Here is a 17,736-nt window from a genome sequence, read left to right as displayed (position 1 = left end):
TAAACAGTGCAGTGAATAGAGTTTTATAATATGTGTTTGCTAAGGTCAGGAATTTGAAGTGTGGAATAAATTTGTTTTATCGAGCGAGGTTACTTTTGTGGCTCTGTGTTTTGTTTCTTCCCTCGAGCTGCTGCCGCTCGGCCCCTGACGGCTAATCAGCCTCCTGCACATTTAAAAAGCCCACAAATTACAACATGAAACATTGAGCGTTTATAAAAGTAGTCATTTTTTAATTAATGTTTAAGGCAATCCAATACAAAGCATTTCACAACCCACCATATGACAATAATCATGTACAATAAAAATCTGTTAAAAGAAACGCAGGGGATCATGCAAATCAGAAAAAAACTCCAAGTTAAATTATGGGATTAGACAAAAATAAATTTTGAAAAACTCTCAACTGTAACATGCTAATTAGCTACAGTTTGTAACCACTAGTAAGATTTAAAAAAAATGTTTTGAAAACCAGGCACGAGAGAGAAGAACTAGCAAACAGTCCACAGAGCTAACTGCCGTGTTTGGCACTGACATGCATGTAATCTGCTTCCATTGGTTCCTATGTTACAGACGGCAGCACGTGTGTAAATCTCTCACTGCAGCCCCAGAAAACATGCAATTGATCGTCACATTATTAGAAAATCAGGGCTTCTCAGAGATGAGGGGGGGCGATCGGGGCAAAGGGCAGAGGGAGCAATGGCTTGTTCGTGCACGCTGAAAACAAATAAATACATTGCTTCAATACAGTAATAGTCCCAAAAAACATGGCGCACGTCTCTGTTGGAGTTCATATGCGAACCAGCTTCACTTCCTGTTAGGTCCACTCCTGCATCTCCACGTTCGCCGCCCGTCGAAGCCTCACCCGAAGGGCTCTCTACGAGACGCAGCCTCTGCCTTCGACAGGGTTAAGGCCTTTAGTTTGCTACATTAGACATTTGTACAGAACCTCCTCAGCACAGATTAACGCCGCTTCCATCCCCTGCTGTGAACTAAAATCAAAAGGACACCTCTTACGGTCTACTGTAGCGTTAGCATTCACTCAAACTATAAATGGCTCGACGAAACAATCAGCACATGTGTAAAGAACAAATACATGTGCTGTGAATCTGGAGTTGGGTCAGTTTAAGGTGGACGGTAACGTTCCCGCATGCGGATGCTGCATTTTTTTGCTGCGTTTGATTTACACAGTGCTTCCTCTCTGCCTTCAGGGGGTAATAATCCTACTTAGTGTATTGTATTCACCCCAGGGGCTCGTGATCACAAGGAGGAGATGCATTTGCTTTGAATTCTCCATGTTAATGCTTTCTGCATTCGCGCACCTCGTGGCATTTGCCGGAGTCCTGAGCGTCGTTACCGATGCGCTGAAATTGGATTCGATGCGTGGACGCCGGTTTGCTTTTATTCCCTTCGCGCCCGGGCGACGACACAGGCGGCGGGAGGAAAGCCAAATAAGACGTGCACAAAGAGGCGCCGTCCTCGCCCGGTGTCTGTATTCACACGTGAAGGCTTTACTTATGGCCTGAATGTAATGAACATGAATCCTGAACCTCTGGAGAACACCAGTGAACAGACGTCCTCCAGAGACCTCGAATGCACCGCATTAAATGAAAAAGCATGTTTTGTGTACACATTTCTAATGAATCTCTGGGTTTAGAAGATGATGTGTTACCAAACAAAGACCAGTGGGAGAGAAGGAATTGGTCCCAATGAGTGGTTATTAGTTAGTGATGCCTGGTAGCATCAGTAGTAACGTCAGCATCCTAACGTCCAGGGCTCCATTGGCTCTCTTCCTTTTCACATATTGCCTTCTGCTTCATACGCTCCTGTAAATATGTTCATTCACTACATGGTGTGTGATTAATAAATAACGTTTTGCTTGTGCAACGTGGTTCATGATGGGATTGTACTGAATTAACCCCCCACACGTTTTTCTGTATGTCCTACAGCAGCGTTAGACACTGGAGTTGCTCTGTTCAAATTCAATAAAGAGCAGCAGTTAAAAAAAAATCACACACACACAATTAACCTGATGCAGACTGTGCTTCATATGCAATAACATCCAATAACTGGTGAGCACTTCAAAATGGATACAGTTTATGATATGATCGATCGAGTGCCCATGAGGCTGGAGAATAAATATAGAGGATATGGGGCAGTAAATCTTCATACAACATGCTGTTTAAATATCTACTTAATAAGAGAGGAGGAGATCATTGATGTCATGAAGAGAACCGATTCGTGTTGAATGCATTCAATTGTAAACCACACACCTGCAGCTTTTTCCACATCATAACCGATGCATCAGCAGATATGGAGATAATCCCCGAATATATATAAAAAAACTCATTCCAGGAGGGAAAGGGTGCCTAGAAAATATCACCAGGTCAGGCCACACCGACGACGGACGAGCAAGGCTGGGGTCAAAGTTCACGTGTCCTGATACACGGAGAGTAAACAATCACAGACAGGCACGAGTTTTAACCACAACACGACCGCTGCGAATGAGGCGTGAAACAGTCACGGCCGTGGCACGCGTTCCACCGACGCGCCCTGGAAAGTCTGCAGCAGCGCGAACAGTAAAAAAAAAGAAAACCAACGTAAAACAGACGCTGCTCCATCAGTCACTGGGAGGTTCCAGGACCGTCTGAACTCCTCTCTCGCGGGGCGACGTGTCCAGTTCCCGCCATTAAAACAGGAGCTCGCGAGAGCCCGCCCCGCCCCGCCCCCCTCTCGGATGGCCGCCTTCGGTCCTAGTTGACGCGGCGGAGGCGGAGGGCTCCTCAGATCTGCGTGTGGTGGTGCGTGTGTCCCGGCGGCGTGTAGGGCGGCGGCGCCGGGTTCGGCTTGATCCCTCGGCTCTTCATGTACGAGATGAACTGGTCGGGGATCTCCGCCAGCACGTCCTTGGCGAGCCGCGCCATGCTCAGCACGTGGTTGCCCGTCCGGTCCATGTAGTCCCTGAACGGAACGAACTGTTGAAGACACGCGAAATACGCATTTATGAGATCGAACCCAGGGCCGCTTTATCAACATACGGCTTCCTCCGCTTAACACATGGCCCACTATGATTTCAGGACTAACGCCGGGATTCGTGGAAAGCTCCTTTTGACGCCACGCGCACATGTGGGTTTTAGGAGCAGGTTCGTACACAAGGAGAGAAAATCCAGTGGGCTCACGTTTAAGCCGCGTGTTAGTCAACATTTGCCAGATCCTGCCAGCTTTAGGACGCTGATCTGCCGCTAATCCCGGCGCTCCGGTTTCACCCGGGAGCCAGAGGAAATAAATAAGAGTTAAGTCCAAGTAGAAGGAGGCATTTTGTGCGAGAGCTTGACAGTGTTGTTTTATTTCTCACATAAAAACATAACACAACGGCAAAAAAGCGAGTCGCCAGTGGGAAGCAGCGAGGCGTCGTACTGACGCGTCATATCAAAGTTTCCAGCATCGCCGGGGATTCGGAGGCGCCGCAGATGTCCAGATCTGCTGGAGTTGCTAACGGCGACAGATGGAGCGGCGTCAGAAACAGGCGTTCTAATGTTCACCGGCGCGTCGGCGTGTAAAGTCAGTAACGTGGAAATAGTAAATACTGCATAAACGCGGGCCCGACAGGCGCGTGTTGGCGCCGTCTGTGACCTGGACCCCACGGAACCGCTCGAGGTGCAGTCAGTGTCTGCTGATGCTGCGAGGGTCACTCACCTGAACGATGTCCCTCTCCGCCAGTTTCCCACGGGATGAGATTCTGATGTCGTCGCCGTCGAGCTCCACCATCGCTGAAAAACGATAGCGCAATAATAATAATAATAATAATGATAATAATAATGATGATGCAGGGCGTAATCTGGCCTTGCTGCATGTCTAATCAACTAATAAGCTCTTTGTGATCGTCTCTGTGCAAATTTGGAATCATCAGCACTAAACACTGCAAACCCAGCAATTAACCTTAGCCATTTTGTTCCTACAATTATGCCCACATCCACCTACGCGTCCGCATCGCTACAGCCTCACACGAGTTTTGTACAGATATTTCCTCTCGGGTACTTTCTCTGAATTAGCACCAGACAGAGGTTCGAACTGGCTGTAAAAGTCCTAGAGTGTGAGTTATATGGATTTCTTTTCATGTTTTGGGTCATTCTCACTAACTAGAGATTGAGCACTTGCTGTTTGGGATCTCAATATCCTCACAAGCATGAAAAAGAGAACGAGCACGTATTTACCGTCGAACTCGGCCTGACCCACCCCGACTATGATGATGGACATTGGAAGCTTGGCGCTCTGCAGAGAAATGAAAGGACAACAGCTCATTTTCACGGCACGCCACAGGTTCGGTCTCGAGGAGAGCGAAGGTTGTTCATGTCACCACTGGCGTGTTTTGCCCATTGCTGCACGTCGGACACTGTAGTAATTACTCGCTCACCCATGTCGGTTACTCGCACTAATGTTCTGCATTATCGCTTTACCGGCTAATTGACCTTTAAATAAGAAAGGCCTTAGAGAGAGAGAAGGAGAGAGAGGGGGAGAAGAGGGCGAGTTAGAAACAGAAAGTCAAAGAGAGTGCAGAGAATAATGTAAAACCAATAGCCAATAGTAACTCAATTACATGTGTACGTGGTAGGTAATTAACAGTCTTGTCATTGTAAGTATCAGGATTCCCTCATGCAGTATCCCAATTAGGCTAATCATGTTTCTTCCAGTAGTTACAGGACTGGTGAGACGTCAGCTCACACAGGAGCAGCAGACACGCCCTAAACACGCTAACACATTCAGGACGGAACGCCGGCTATCAGGCCTATCAGTGGAGATTAAACCCACAGACGACACTAACAACATCCTTGGAGACGCCGTGCCCACAGGTCAGCGCTATTGGAACCGGAGCCGCCAGACAGAAATAAATAAACCATAATCTGAGTCTCCCGAAGATAAGCGTAAACCCCCAGAATTCCCAGCCCGCGTCGACAGCATGCGCCCAACACTACGCTGCCATTTTAAGGCTGATAAAGCTAAATGTGGGCCTTTTCATACGCACGGAGGAGAATAGTGTCATGAATCTGTTACCGGATGCCACGATAGGGGTTTTATGTGGCAGTGGACTAGAGGAAGCGGTCGTGAGCCGGGAGGAGGAGGGAGAGGGAGGATAATGGAGGTGATAGAACTAATATTCTGGATGAATCGCCATGATTTATCACTAGAACGCGTCTGGGTGGGTGAAGGGACGCAACATGTAGTGCTAGTTTAGCAGAATGTAGTCAAGCAGTCATTTCAGCCTGCGTGCAGCTGTGTGATTCTATGCATTAACGTTTATTCTAGGCAGCGCTAACTCGATCTCACACAAACAAGTCGGCTATTACCTATCTGTGAAGCCCCGCATCGCACATAAAGTGAAAGCAGATAAAGTGACTTTCGCTGGGTCCCGGCATCGGTAACGAGATGAAGCACGGCGCACTGATGGGTAACAAGGAGAGGATGAGAGGACAAACATCAAAGGCAGCAGAGGATTCCGACTCAGACCGAATGCTTACAGGAGCAAAAGAAGGGGTGAAAACAAAAAGGTTCAGATCGAGGGGAAGGAGAGGAGGAGATGAAGAGAGGCAGACGGAGTCTTTGTAGTAGTGAGCGAGAACGCCGCAGAGGCAGCGCGGGAGCACAGGGACCCAGGCTGTGAGCAGAGGAGGGCTTTCCTGCTGCGTGACTGACAGGCGGAGTCGCCGGCTACAGCAGGTTCTGCTGTGGATGAAAAACTCGCCACATGAGCGGATCTCACTGAAAACATGCGAGAGAGAGCATCCAACACGCACGCACACACTCACACACACACACACACACACACACACACACACACACACACACACACACACACACACACCTGCAGGAACCGACCCAAACCCGCTCCAGATGTTCACACATCCAAGCGTCCCCCTCGCTCCTCACTGAAGCTGCTTTCCAGCATGAATACGTATGAAGGCAGACTTATATAACCTGAGCAGCGTGTCCTCGCCCGCCCTGGATCCGTGGCGAGTTAGGGGGGGACGGCGGCGGAGCGTCGCAGCGGCGGCAGTGAGATAGAGCAGCAGGCAAGATCTTAAAAGGAAGGTGTGGCTGTTCTAATGTTTTGACTAACAGTCGCAAATTCCCTTTAAATCCAGTCTGCTGGGTGTTCTGTGCCTGCGGCAAGCTGGGGGGGGGGGGGGGGGGGGGGGGGAGAGGGGGGAAGAAGAGTCCACGGAAGAGCGAAGGAAGCGAGCCACCTGCTAAAGCTGGGAGAGAAGAGGAGTCAGAGGAAAAGCTCAGGGCCGAGTCACAAAGATCGAAGGCGGGTCCTGCATTGAACCAGTCCGACGTGAACACAGTCAATGTTGGTTTTTCCAACAGGAAGGAAAACTTTAAAGGATCAATTCACAATGAAAAGATCAGTGCCTTCAGCTGCTCCAGTGTTGCCGGGAGCTAAATCATTACTCCGTGAGTCAACCCTCAGACGAAGCAGTGTCCACTCCCGCCTCACACACTCAGAACCAGCGCCCACACGGATCCCAGCTTTACCACTGGCTGGAAGTAACTGGTCCTTACGTTGACGATGGCTTCTTTTGTCTGCGCCATGTCGGAGATGACGCCGTCTGTGATGATGAGCAGCACGAAGTACTGGGAACCGTCCTGCACTGTCGCTGCGTATCTGCACGTACACACGCACACACACACACACACACACACGCACAAATGCGGTTTAATCTCTTTTAATGCAAAAAAACAAATGTATTGCATTTGTGTAAACAGGGATGTAGAAAATGAATAGATAACACTGCCCATCGCTGCCTTCAGGCAACGGTTAGAGGAGCAGCAGGATTTAATTTGGGAAGTCAACTAGAAAAAAAAGCCTCCCCATGCATTGTATGTGAAATTCAATTCAAAGTCTGAGCCAACGCTGTACTTCAGATAACATTTTATTCTCATGCCTCGTGAGCACTGATCAATCGGTCCGGTTCAACACAAGGCCGGCGCTTGATTCACAGATTAACGGCCTTCCCACACATTCAGAGGCTGAACGCTGACACTTCCTGCCACAGTTTGATAAGTGGGACTCGCGCTTTGTGGCGGTGGCATTTCTAAAGACAACAGAGCTACTGGGGGAATCGGATGAAGGCCGGGGAGAGAGGTGGAGGCCGAATTCATGTGTTCATCAGCTTACACTGGCCCATGTCAGACGCATGCGGTCATTTAAACCTGCGATGGCTGTCAGTCATCATTCATAGCTCAGATGTTGTCAGTGTAAAGAAACAAGTCTTATCTTTGTCTTTAGAGAAGTTTAATTTAGGGAGGAAGTCAGTGTGGGGTTTACAGTTCCCCACATTTGTTTTTAGTATTTGAAAAGATATATGAATAATGTATAAATAATAATGAAAGGATCAAAAATAGGACACGTTGCCGCAGGGGATGAAAAAGAACTGAGCAAACGGGACCTTAAACACAGAACCTACAATGATTTACATGGAAAAATGTGACTTTTAAGCTTCTTTGTAAGTAAATAAAAGGAAACCCGACTGCGGAGGCCTGAGCGCGTACGACACCCGCCCATCTTTTCTCAGCAGACGAGTGGGAATTGCTCGCTCACCTGGCAACGTGGTTCACCACCGGAGCGAAGTTGGTTGGCCCGTAAAGCTGCACCGTCTTCAGGCTCTGGTGGTACGCCTCCAGGATGCCCTCGATGCCGTTGCAGTACGGATTCTCCATGTTCCCGTTCTAGAGAGGGGAGACGAGCTTTAAAGGGACAGAAGATTCATTTCATGGTCCGGTCGAGTGCATTAGTCAAACAGTGAGACGACGGTGATCGTGGAGTGACTTCATTAGATGCCATTTACACACTTCTTCATGCCGGATCATGCACGGCAGCCATAAATTAGCCAAATACAATAAAGTACAAGGACTCAGGGGTGTTACTCTGAAAATTGAAAAATATTATAAACCACTAAACAGATTAATTAAATGTGAAACGGGGAGAGGTCGACTTCACCAGTGGAAACTCGTGCGACACGCGTCCATCAGGCGGAAGTTTGGCTCCGAAGCCCAGCGCCGGGAACATCTTGTCACTGTCGTAGTCCTGAATGATCTCCCCCACAGCCTTCAGGGCCATGGCGTAGGCGTTGAGCTGGTACGGGTTCATGTAGTGCAGCGAGGTGGACTGAGAGGGGTTTCCTGGCAAACAGAGCAATCACCAGGTCAGTGTCAGGCGCGGGTGTGTGTGTGTGTGTGTGTGTGGGGGGGGGGGGGGGGGGGCGCCATCAGTCACGGTACAGGCAAAAAAAACGATTCAGCTCCTGTCAGGTGCTGCTGTCATGTTCAGTCCTCAAAGAAGACGGATCACTGCCCTTAATTCCTGATTCACGGCCGCGGCGGGAAAGTCACGGCGAGAAATGATGAATTAGGAGAGCGCTCGGGAGCCTGTCAATAGCTGCGACCTTCATAATTATCCCCACCGTAACAACAGGCGAGGCGGCCGCTCACTGAGCACCGGTGTCATCGTCGCGACACGGTGAGATTGTAGGCGATCGCTCCTACGTGTTATTAGATCACAGGAATGGGCTGGTTTCCTGCTCACGACGTACAGTCACAAGAGAAGGTTATGTGGAGCTGAGGGTGGAGGTGAACATCACCAACACCACACTTTTCTTTCCATTCCAGCACAATTCAGCAGTTCACCGTGATTAAGAAGCCACTAAAAGCTGTAGTCACTCAATAATCTAATGGCAGCTGATGATGCTTCAGTCGACTCATCAATAAGCAACATGTTGCTTTTAGGAGACAATGTGTGTCCAGTGCTCAGCGTGTGAAATCCAACATGTCAACGTAAAAAGCTGCTCACACCCGCCTGAACACATTCACGTTGCCATTAGCATCACTCACCGTTAGAAGCCGTGAAATCGATGGCCACGGTGAAATTGATCTGCGTCCTAGAAAAGAAAACGCACAAGAGGAGAGATGAGGAGAAAAATTCACAGATCATCAAACAACAACAACAACATGCCAGCGCTCATTAAATTCCAGTCCACACACACACACACACACACACACACACACACACACACACACACACACACACACACACACACACACACACACACACACACACACACACACACACACACACACACACAAATAAACCTTTCGATAATCCCGCTCCAAACGGATCAATAGCTAATGTTCCCATTGTCATTTAATTCTCTTCCATCTGCGTTCGGACAAAAAGTTCAGGCCCTGTCGTCGGTGGGATTTAAGTGGCTAGCGACCGCCCGTGTGCCTGACTTTCACCTCGGCGCGGAGCGGTGGCAGGGGGCGCTGGGGAGGCTCAGGGTAACGAGCAATTAGACGGCGCCGGCACTTAAGAGCAAATCATAATCTCATTTTCCCCGCTGATGAAGGACTCCCCTCGATGCCAATTTACGACAACGGAACGAGGCCTGTGGGGCCCGAGTGACAAGCTGGCGTTATATATAGGAGGAGGGCAGAGGAATGATAATAAAACGGATGAATTAAAGATTCACATTAACCTTTCAGTCTGGGGTGGGGATGGAGATTAGGCCACAGCCTGACCTTTATAACCTCCGCATTCATTAACCTTGATTTTATTGATTTGACTGCATTACGACCTGAGTGGACACGGACTCAGCACGTGCAGAGAGGACTCGTGGGATTTATTTATTTCTGGTTCCTGTGCGGTTCTCACTCTCACTTTGCATTGGGGCGAACGCGCTGTCGCGTCGTCTGAGGAGCCAGATTGTCCCTCGTCCTTTAATGATTACAGAGTTCATTCTGCGGCGCGATGAAAAGTGCTTGAGCGCTGCCTCTGCTATAAAAGACGCGGCGTCGTCTCTCTTCTCTGCAGCAAAGAGCTTCGGCAAATCGACGCGTTCCTGACTTGTTAAGAGCAAGGAATTGCTCCGCGACGTGCAGACGGAGGCGCCACTGAACCTCCGGGTCATTGTGTCATGGATCAGCCGAAGCAGCGAACTGCCAGCCAAACCTGTCACACTTGCCACAGCCCATAAAACCTGCGACGGCTCAGCTGCTGCAACGGAGATCAAAGAGCGGCTCAACCTGCCTGAGAGGCAGGCGTCACCTGAGAAACAGCCGCCCGTCCACTCCAGCACCAGAGGAAAGGTCCGAGGGGGGCCAAGACATATTCATCGCCTTAATATTACATCTACACCACTGACCATAACTGAAACAGGTAAAAGATGGAGGCAGGTAAAACGGAAGGTCACGGAAGGTTCCTTTAAAGTGGACTCGTGCATCGCTCGTAGCCCCATCACTGTCAGTGGTGGAGATGCTGTTGCCGATGAAAGTTTCTTTATTTCACGCTGCAGAAATAATTTATTCATCGTGGAAGAATTTGAATTTGAATCCATGGAAATCAGTCAATCTGGAATCATGACCTCATCCCGCAGCCGCTTCATCCGCCCCATTTAAGCATACATACATGTTCATTCACTGGACTCAGATGAAACCACCACTGCGTGGCTGCTTTAGCATGCGCTCACTCACCCTCCTTTGATGTAATCTAGGAATGTGAACTCTGACTCCACGGAGAACGAGAGCAGGGTCACCTGGAATTAAAGACGGGGAGGACAGCTTTGATTAAACGCGGTGCCGTCCATGTTTTCCTCCTAAATACAAATGGGTTCAGCCCTCGACGCTCTCTTCAGGACGACACGGGAGCTGCCTGCTTCCTGGTGATGGAGTCAGTGCCGTTGCCAGTTTGAGGATGGGACGCATTTGTATGCATTACCTGCACACGCCCCCACCGCTGGGGGGGTTCGTGTGAAAATGGGAGGCTCGCTCGGTCGCCACTTGAATACATTACAATCCAGGCTCACTTCAACAACTACACAGTTTCAGATCCTCAAAAATATACATCATGTCGGGACAGGAGATCATTATTGACAATGGTGCATGTGAATCAGGAGTCAGTTAGTAGAAGTGACAAAGACGCAGCACTTGCTGGAGTGAAACTCTACTCACCGTTCCTGAGTTGACATATTTCTTTTTCTTCATTTTCTTCTTAGTGTTAATCACCTAAAACAGTAAAACATACTGGATATAGTAAAAATTTTCTTGAAATGCACGCAGAGATGCAGATTATTTGTATCCACTGTACACCATATAGTGCAGTATGGTTCAGTACACGCATGTACATGCAGTACTCACACGTGCAGTACGCGTGAGGTGTTAAAAATGAAAGCGGAACGCCTCCCGTCGCTGTTTATTGGGACGCTAGTGCTGATGCGTGAATGCTGCTGCTGTAATGGTGTCGTCGGCCCACATGGACCTGTTTTGGCAGCTATCGCTGTACGCTCACTGCTCACATACACACTGCTGGCTGGGCTGGAATAGTGCTTCAGCCCCTAATGGAGCCGTTAGCCTTTAATGCAGGATCAGGTAGCACGAAATCATAACTAAACACAATACTTCAAAACTGCACTCGTACACACTTAAAGGACCTCGTCTTTCTTTTCCTAATGAAGATGAGCGTCCCCATCATCAGTAACACTAGAAGCACAGTCAGATGTGATGAGCCTTGAAAAACAAAAAGCGTATTTGAAGTGAAGTCTTTGTCTGAACCTTTATAGTTTTAATTAAAACTCTAATTTACTAGACTTTCTCTATGAATCATTTGGACACAAGTTAACCACATATCTAACCATATATCTGATTAAATTCCTTCATTTCAACCTAAATGAATGAAGATGCTCATGCAGCCAACATGCTGTTGTACAGGGTTACAGTATTACAGTACTCTATGGGCAGCTGGGTTTGCTCATGCAGCAGAAGAGATATCAAGGGAGGACAGAAGGTGAGAGAGAAACGTGTGAATGAAGTAACAGATGGATTATGGCAGAGCAGAGTATTTGTATTATTCAAACTCGGATCTCCGGTTATAAAGAATTGATGGGCTGAAGGTGCAGGACTCAAATTTACTTTGCGAGTAATAGCACCGTCTGCGGAACAAGAGAGAAATGTCAATCCGAGGACCAGCCACGTCTCAGCTCATTACCCTGATTCTCTATGGTTGCTAGGCATGAAAATGACAGCCCCTAATTTAACAAGGAGGGATGGCAATTTGTCTGACAAACTGAACAATCTGCTGATGCAAAAACTAAAGGGCCTTTCAGTCTCACTGGGAGGTAGCGAGGACTCAAAAGCAGCATATAATGGAGCTGACGTCTGAACCACACATGCATGAAGCCACTGACATGTCCTCTTATCTTTGGGAAGGTCTGGAAATCTATTTATTGATTTTGGCAACAGATCAACATAATAATTTCAATAATGAAGGTATATTGTGGTAAACATCTGAGAATCTCGTTTCATGACCTTGAAATGGAGGGGGGTGGATTTGGATGAGCTACTGTACCTGCATGTCTATAATTTGCATACAGAGCTGTCTTGTATGCTATTAAGGCACACAGTAAGTGATCCCATGAGAAGTAATGAGAAATAGCTATGATCAGTGTAAATCCCTGGATTGTTCTCCTATTACTTCTGTTTCATGCTGCGGCTAATAGCTCAATTTCTATGAGAGTCCGTATCCGGGGTTATTACAGCGGCAAAATAAATCCTGGATTTGCCAAAGGAGGAAATGTTGACGTGGATGTGGAGCTGCAGCTGGGAAACATGAGGACGACGCGCACAAAGGTCCTTCCAAGCAACGAGTTAGGAACGCATAGAAAGACCTTGAATGAATCTATTTGCTTGCGACATCGAGACAGAAAAGCAGCGGTGTGAGGGGGTAGGATGTCACTGGTGTCAGTCACAGGATCCGAGACATCGGTCGTAGAGGGATTCCGTAGCTCGAGAGCCAGCAGACGTGCAGCGAATGACTCACCTCGTACACGTTGAACTGGCTCTGCCCTCGAGCTAGCTCTCGGTAGCTGGTCGTGAAATCCCCAATGAAGTCGTGGCTGACGCATGAGAGGAATGCAGTCAACAACACACAACAGCACCGGAAGAGGCAACGTTGTGACGGGAAATGATGGCGCGCACTCACCTGCCGTCTCTGTCCCAGTCGTACACCTCCACCTTGATCGTCCTGCAACAAAGCACCAATCGCACAATCAGGGCGGATTTGAAAACGGACCAAAGAAGCGCCAAGTGTTTTGTGGTGAACTGACTCAGGGTCAGTTTCACTCTGCAGCCACGCCTTGACTAGCTCCATTAAGGCCACTGAGAGGAGGCAGCAACAGATGAGCTTTGGTGCCAAATAAACAGAAGGATCACGGTGGAATTCTACGTGGGAAGCGCGTTTACATCCGGCATCTTGAAAAATTGTCGAGAAAACAGACGCACTGATGACACTTCACGCGCATGCAGCCGGAGCGGCGTCCCCGTAGAGCCCAGAAACTTTCTTTCTGGCTCTTTGATTGCCGAGCTACACTGATCTCACCCCCGTGTCTCCCCTCTCTCCCCACTCTGTCTTACACAGATACCGACGCCGTCCCAGATCCAAAGGAAACAGAAGCTAGCAGCACATCAGAGACACTTTCCTGTCACTTAGGAATTGAAAGATGCCTGAAATAAGCCCGACTTCCTCCCCACCACCTGGCCTCTGCCGGTCTGTGGTGACAGTTTGTTCTTTTGAGGTTACCTTCAAGGCTGCGAGCCAGAGAAAATGTGTTTGTCACCGCGGTGGCAGCCACATGATGCTTCTCATGTGGCACGAAGAAAAGAGGCAACGGTGGGAGAGGAGAGGAGGAGAGGGGGTGAGGAGGGAGTCGGGAGGCTAATGCGGCGTAAAGCGTGAGCAGGAACAGAGCGTGGGGGTAAGTGGTCAGGTTTTACAGGGCGCCACGTTGCTCAAATTAAGCACTCGGAGGCCGCCGTCGCCTCAAATCCTCTCCCGTTCGCTTATTTCCAAGATCAGCATCCGTCCTCGGGCCGCGTCAAAGGAGCCGGGGCCTCCGGTGGCTCCTTGAGCCCCCGGAACAATATCCACTCCAAAACTAATCTGCCGCACATCTTCAGCGACTATTCCGAGGCATCGCTAATGAACATGACTCATCTTCCGTAATGGAGGTGCGCGTAATTGAAGGAAAAAGGGACGACTGCGTTCGACACGGAACAATTCTTCAGCTCCAATTACACAGATCTGCCTGTGATCTTGTGCCAAGATTGAAAATAGACTATGCTGAGCCACCAGGGCTGGTATGTTAATGAGGCAGAGCCGATTCTTCTGATGTTTTTTATTAATTATCCTCTTTTGGCCTATGTATATGTCTACATACTATAGATGCTCTCTGCTCGTCGCCTCCTCTCCTGTACCGTCTTTTCCCCTGTCTCTGCCAAATTGCGGCCTGCTCCTATTAGATTGCACCTCATATGGAGAGCTGGATCGGCTCGCCGTCACCAGGGATTCAACTGGATCCTGACACTTGAAGGGCAGTCTGCCTAACGACGGCGCCACCCTGTCGCCAGCCACCAAAGTCGGAAGGTGGTGTTTTTTTTTCTTAATTTACATCCTCGCCGATTGTTTTTGGAAAAAAAAAATCATCCAAACACATCTGACTAAAAGGACGCCGCAGAAGGCCTTCGGCAAAGATTCTGATCCAGGATTTTTAAGTATTTCTGTCTCAGCAGTAACAAGCACCACTTGCTGTGGCAGATTTGGTGGTAAATTGAGGAGGCTGCAGTTTGGCCCCTTTTCTGCGCCGCTGCTGTATGTTGATGGATTAGCTGTTCATTTGGAGGCAGAAAAACACATTGAACTTTATATTCAATTTGAGCAAAACAATGGGTGTTGGGGAATAGTCACATTTGATTTACACTCAGTCTGTGTCTACATTACGGGCTTTAAGGCTGAATTCATTTTTTAAAAAGATCCCTGACGCTTTTCTAAAACTGCCGCTGTCGTTGTGCAAATTTAACTGTAATGTGAGTCTGTGTACAATAATTAATGTGTGGGTGTAGAAAGCTTTATTTAGCTTTTATGTTTGAATTTTTATGGATGAATGTGCCACATTTAAAATACACACTAAGCCTCATTATTTTCTCTGCCCTCTTACTCGTTAGGGTGGTGATAGAGAGCCTTTAATAGTATCTCAGAGTGATGAAGTGCAGGATAAAGGCGCTAAAGGTACTACAGTACATGCCAGTGCCTATTTCTCTGGTTTATTAGGGAGAGCTGCAATCAGCAGAAAATGCACATTATCCTTTTTAGTGGAGACACTTCTCTGATTTGATACAGGACAATGGCATTTTGGAAGTCTTAAACGTCCTTTGTTGAACCTGCTCCAACTTCTCCTTTTGCCCTTTGCTCCATCTAACGAGAGGAACACGTCTGGACTAAAGAGCTGATCTAATTAGAGGGAAGTAAATCAGCAGTAGGTCATCCGCTGACACGCCGGTGCTCTCCAGAGATAAGGGTGCCTCGATGTGCTGCAATCTATGTGAGAGCGCGTGGAGCCTGGCCTCGCTGCAGCCATCGGCGCTGGCCGTCGTCCAGCGGCCGGAAGCGCGCACGTAAATGCACGTATCTGCACGGTGGTGGCCCTCCCCGAGGACCGTGCACTCAGCGTCGCGTCGCATTAGCATAAAAGGCATCTAGCGAGTTCTGACTGTCGTTTAGGACACAAACTTGCACAAATAATCTCACTGAAAATGACAAATGGCATCACTAACAAATATGCAAAACAGCCCTGCTCGCGTTCCACTGAAATGAAATATGGTGATTTGAACATCAGAGCTAAGTGAACGGGTGAGACATGAAACGCCCTACGAATATTTGCCCGACTAACCCGATGATCACACTTCTTTAATCAGCTAAAAGCGTCTAATAGGAGAATAAATGCTGCCGTTTATCTTGATTTGCCCACGTTGGCAGTTGCAATTGATGGAAACACATAGTAAATGATACAGTTTATTCATTTCAGTAAATATGTGTGAGGTTTATTTAAAAAGAAGAAGTATCCAGAGTCCCAGAGTTCTCCTCTGAGCCCTGGTCATGAAACCGGTCAGGAGTACGGTTTAGATAGTTGGAGTCTACAATCTGTGCAGTTTCAGACACTTTGGAGAGATTTGGAAAATACTTTGATATGACTCTATCAAAGGTGGGTCTATCAAAGGTGCTTGTGTTACCAAATAGTATGAGAGTCATGCATTTGATGTAAAGACACAGCCGTTGGGCAGCAGAGGTTCAATCAACTCACCTTTATCAACTGAACTGATATAATTCCTGTTTTGATTAAACACAGGTTTTTGGTGCAAGTAATGAAAACGTGGTCTGAACCGATGAAGATGATTTCATTCTTTCCATAATGTGGCGTGGACATTAGTCGCATTAGCACTTTTCAAATCGGTAAAAGTTACAGCAGCACTTACATCGATGAAAAGCACTGACAGAATTAATAATGCACCAAAATTATTTATTGCTGGGTCTCAGACTGTGTAATTAGACAGACAGGCAGACCTGCCCACTTCAACTCCCACCACGACGCGAGCAAACACGGCCACACGGGTGTTCAACCTGTGTGCAGCGCCGTCGCACAACCTGCAGCATTTCAGGCTATTTCTGTGGATGGCTTGTCACATTTAATTTCCCTCTAAGGCTACGCGTGTGTTTGTGTGTGTGTGTGTGTTTGCACGGCGGCGGGACAAAGGCGCTCAGAACAGGCCCACGGACGCCCGGCTCATCCCTGGGTGTGATTGGCTGTGGCAGGGTCTGCAGGGGTGAACGCCTGCGTGATTGGCTTGTTCATGCAGTTTTACCTAATAAGTGGTGTCTCTACTGGACACATAAACGTCTCAACACACACTGAGACTCTCAGCGGGATCAGCAATTACACACAAACACACGCACACGCAGGACACGCGTCTCGGAAAAGAGCTCGAGCTAGGGATGGAAATACCAAACATTTCCTCCCACAATGGTAATGTCTGTCACTCCACTCATCTGCTCACCTTCTTCATGCTTTAACTTGTTTTCTTCCCATCACTGTCTTTTTAAATTAGCAGGAGCCACAAAACTGATTTCCTACCCAGTCTGACACAACATGTCTGCAATAATTATGTGCCTGCTGCGAAAAGCGACGTCCCATTATTTGGGATATTTAGTTAATGCTGATTTTAGGAGAAACGTGTGAAGAATTCAAGACAGTGAACGGAAAATTGTATCGTAATATTTTTTTTTTAAAATTTAATATTTTTGTAAAACGTCAACATTATCCTCCAAACACATCCCGCCTGTCTGTGAATGGCCGGATCCTGCACAGAGAGACAATAAACCACTGGCTCTTGAAGGGAAGTTTAGTTAAATTCAATTTGAAGAAAATGTACTTTATCGCTTATATACAGTATACAGTACAAATGGTTTGTTTACATAAGATAATTACTTCTGGATTAAAGGTAAAGATTTATAAGGAGCTTCATGTAGTGTTTGGGTAGGACTGGACTGTTAATGTCTCCAGATCCTTTACAGAGCAAACAGCATCCATCTTCCGCGTCAGGCTAGTCATTAATCTGACCTTTAACCCCACAGGAGCTGTTTGTAAGGAAAAACCTGCGCTGCCAATTAAAGTGGCTAAGCTATGAATGCAAGATTGCCTAATGTATAGGAGGTGATAAGCAAAGTCCAAAGCTAATTTCTGCTCCTGTGCAGGAGGTCAGAGGACACTAGAGGAGGATCAATGCAGGGGAATGTCCCGCACACGGGGCTTCTTTCAAATCATGTGACAGCATGAGGAATTAGGGACCAAACGCTGCAGCAGG

At 47.9% G+C, this 17,736-nt stretch overlaps 1 protein-coding gene across 5 annotated transcripts in view; it reads right to left on the bottom strand.

Moving 5' to 3' along the window:
• Positions 1 to 202: 202 nt before the first annotated feature.
• Positions 203 to 17,736, bottom strand: part of cpne5b (copine Vb) — a 64,637-nt gene continuing 47,103 nt past the window's right edge. For all 5 annotated transcript variants that reach the window (XM_029150146.3, XM_029150145.3, XM_029150143.3 and 2 more), the window contains 11 exons: positions 13,025 to 13,066; positions 12,863 to 12,938; positions 10,999 to 11,052; positions 10,522 to 10,583; positions 8,884 to 8,930; positions 7,994 to 8,175; positions 7,595 to 7,722; positions 6,556 to 6,658; positions 4,209 to 4,266; positions 3,691 to 3,764; positions 203 to 2,969 (listed from right to left, as the gene is read on the bottom strand). In XM_029150146.3, coding sequence (XP_029005979.1) covers positions 2,778 to 2,969; positions 3,691 to 3,764; positions 4,209 to 4,266; positions 6,556 to 6,658; positions 7,595 to 7,722; positions 7,994 to 8,175; positions 8,884 to 8,930; positions 10,522 to 10,583; positions 10,999 to 11,052; positions 12,863 to 12,938; positions 13,025 to 13,066 — 1,018 coding nt within the window. In that variant the 3' untranslated portion in view covers positions 203 to 2,777. The remainder of the gene's footprint in view (positions 2,970 to 3,690; positions 3,765 to 4,208; positions 4,267 to 6,555; positions 6,659 to 7,594; positions 7,723 to 7,993; positions 8,176 to 8,883; positions 8,931 to 10,521; positions 10,584 to 10,998; positions 11,053 to 12,862; positions 12,939 to 13,024; positions 13,067 to 17,736) is intronic.

This window comes from Betta splendens, chromosome 5, assembly GCF_900634795.4.
Source record: "Betta splendens chromosome 5, fBetSpl5.4, whole genome shotgun sequence".
NCBI lineage: Eukaryota > Metazoa > Chordata > Actinopteri > Anabantiformes > Osphronemidae > Betta > Betta splendens.
The sequence above is the reverse complement of the archived record's forward strand: the minus strand, read 5'-3'. Positions and strand labels throughout refer to the sequence as shown.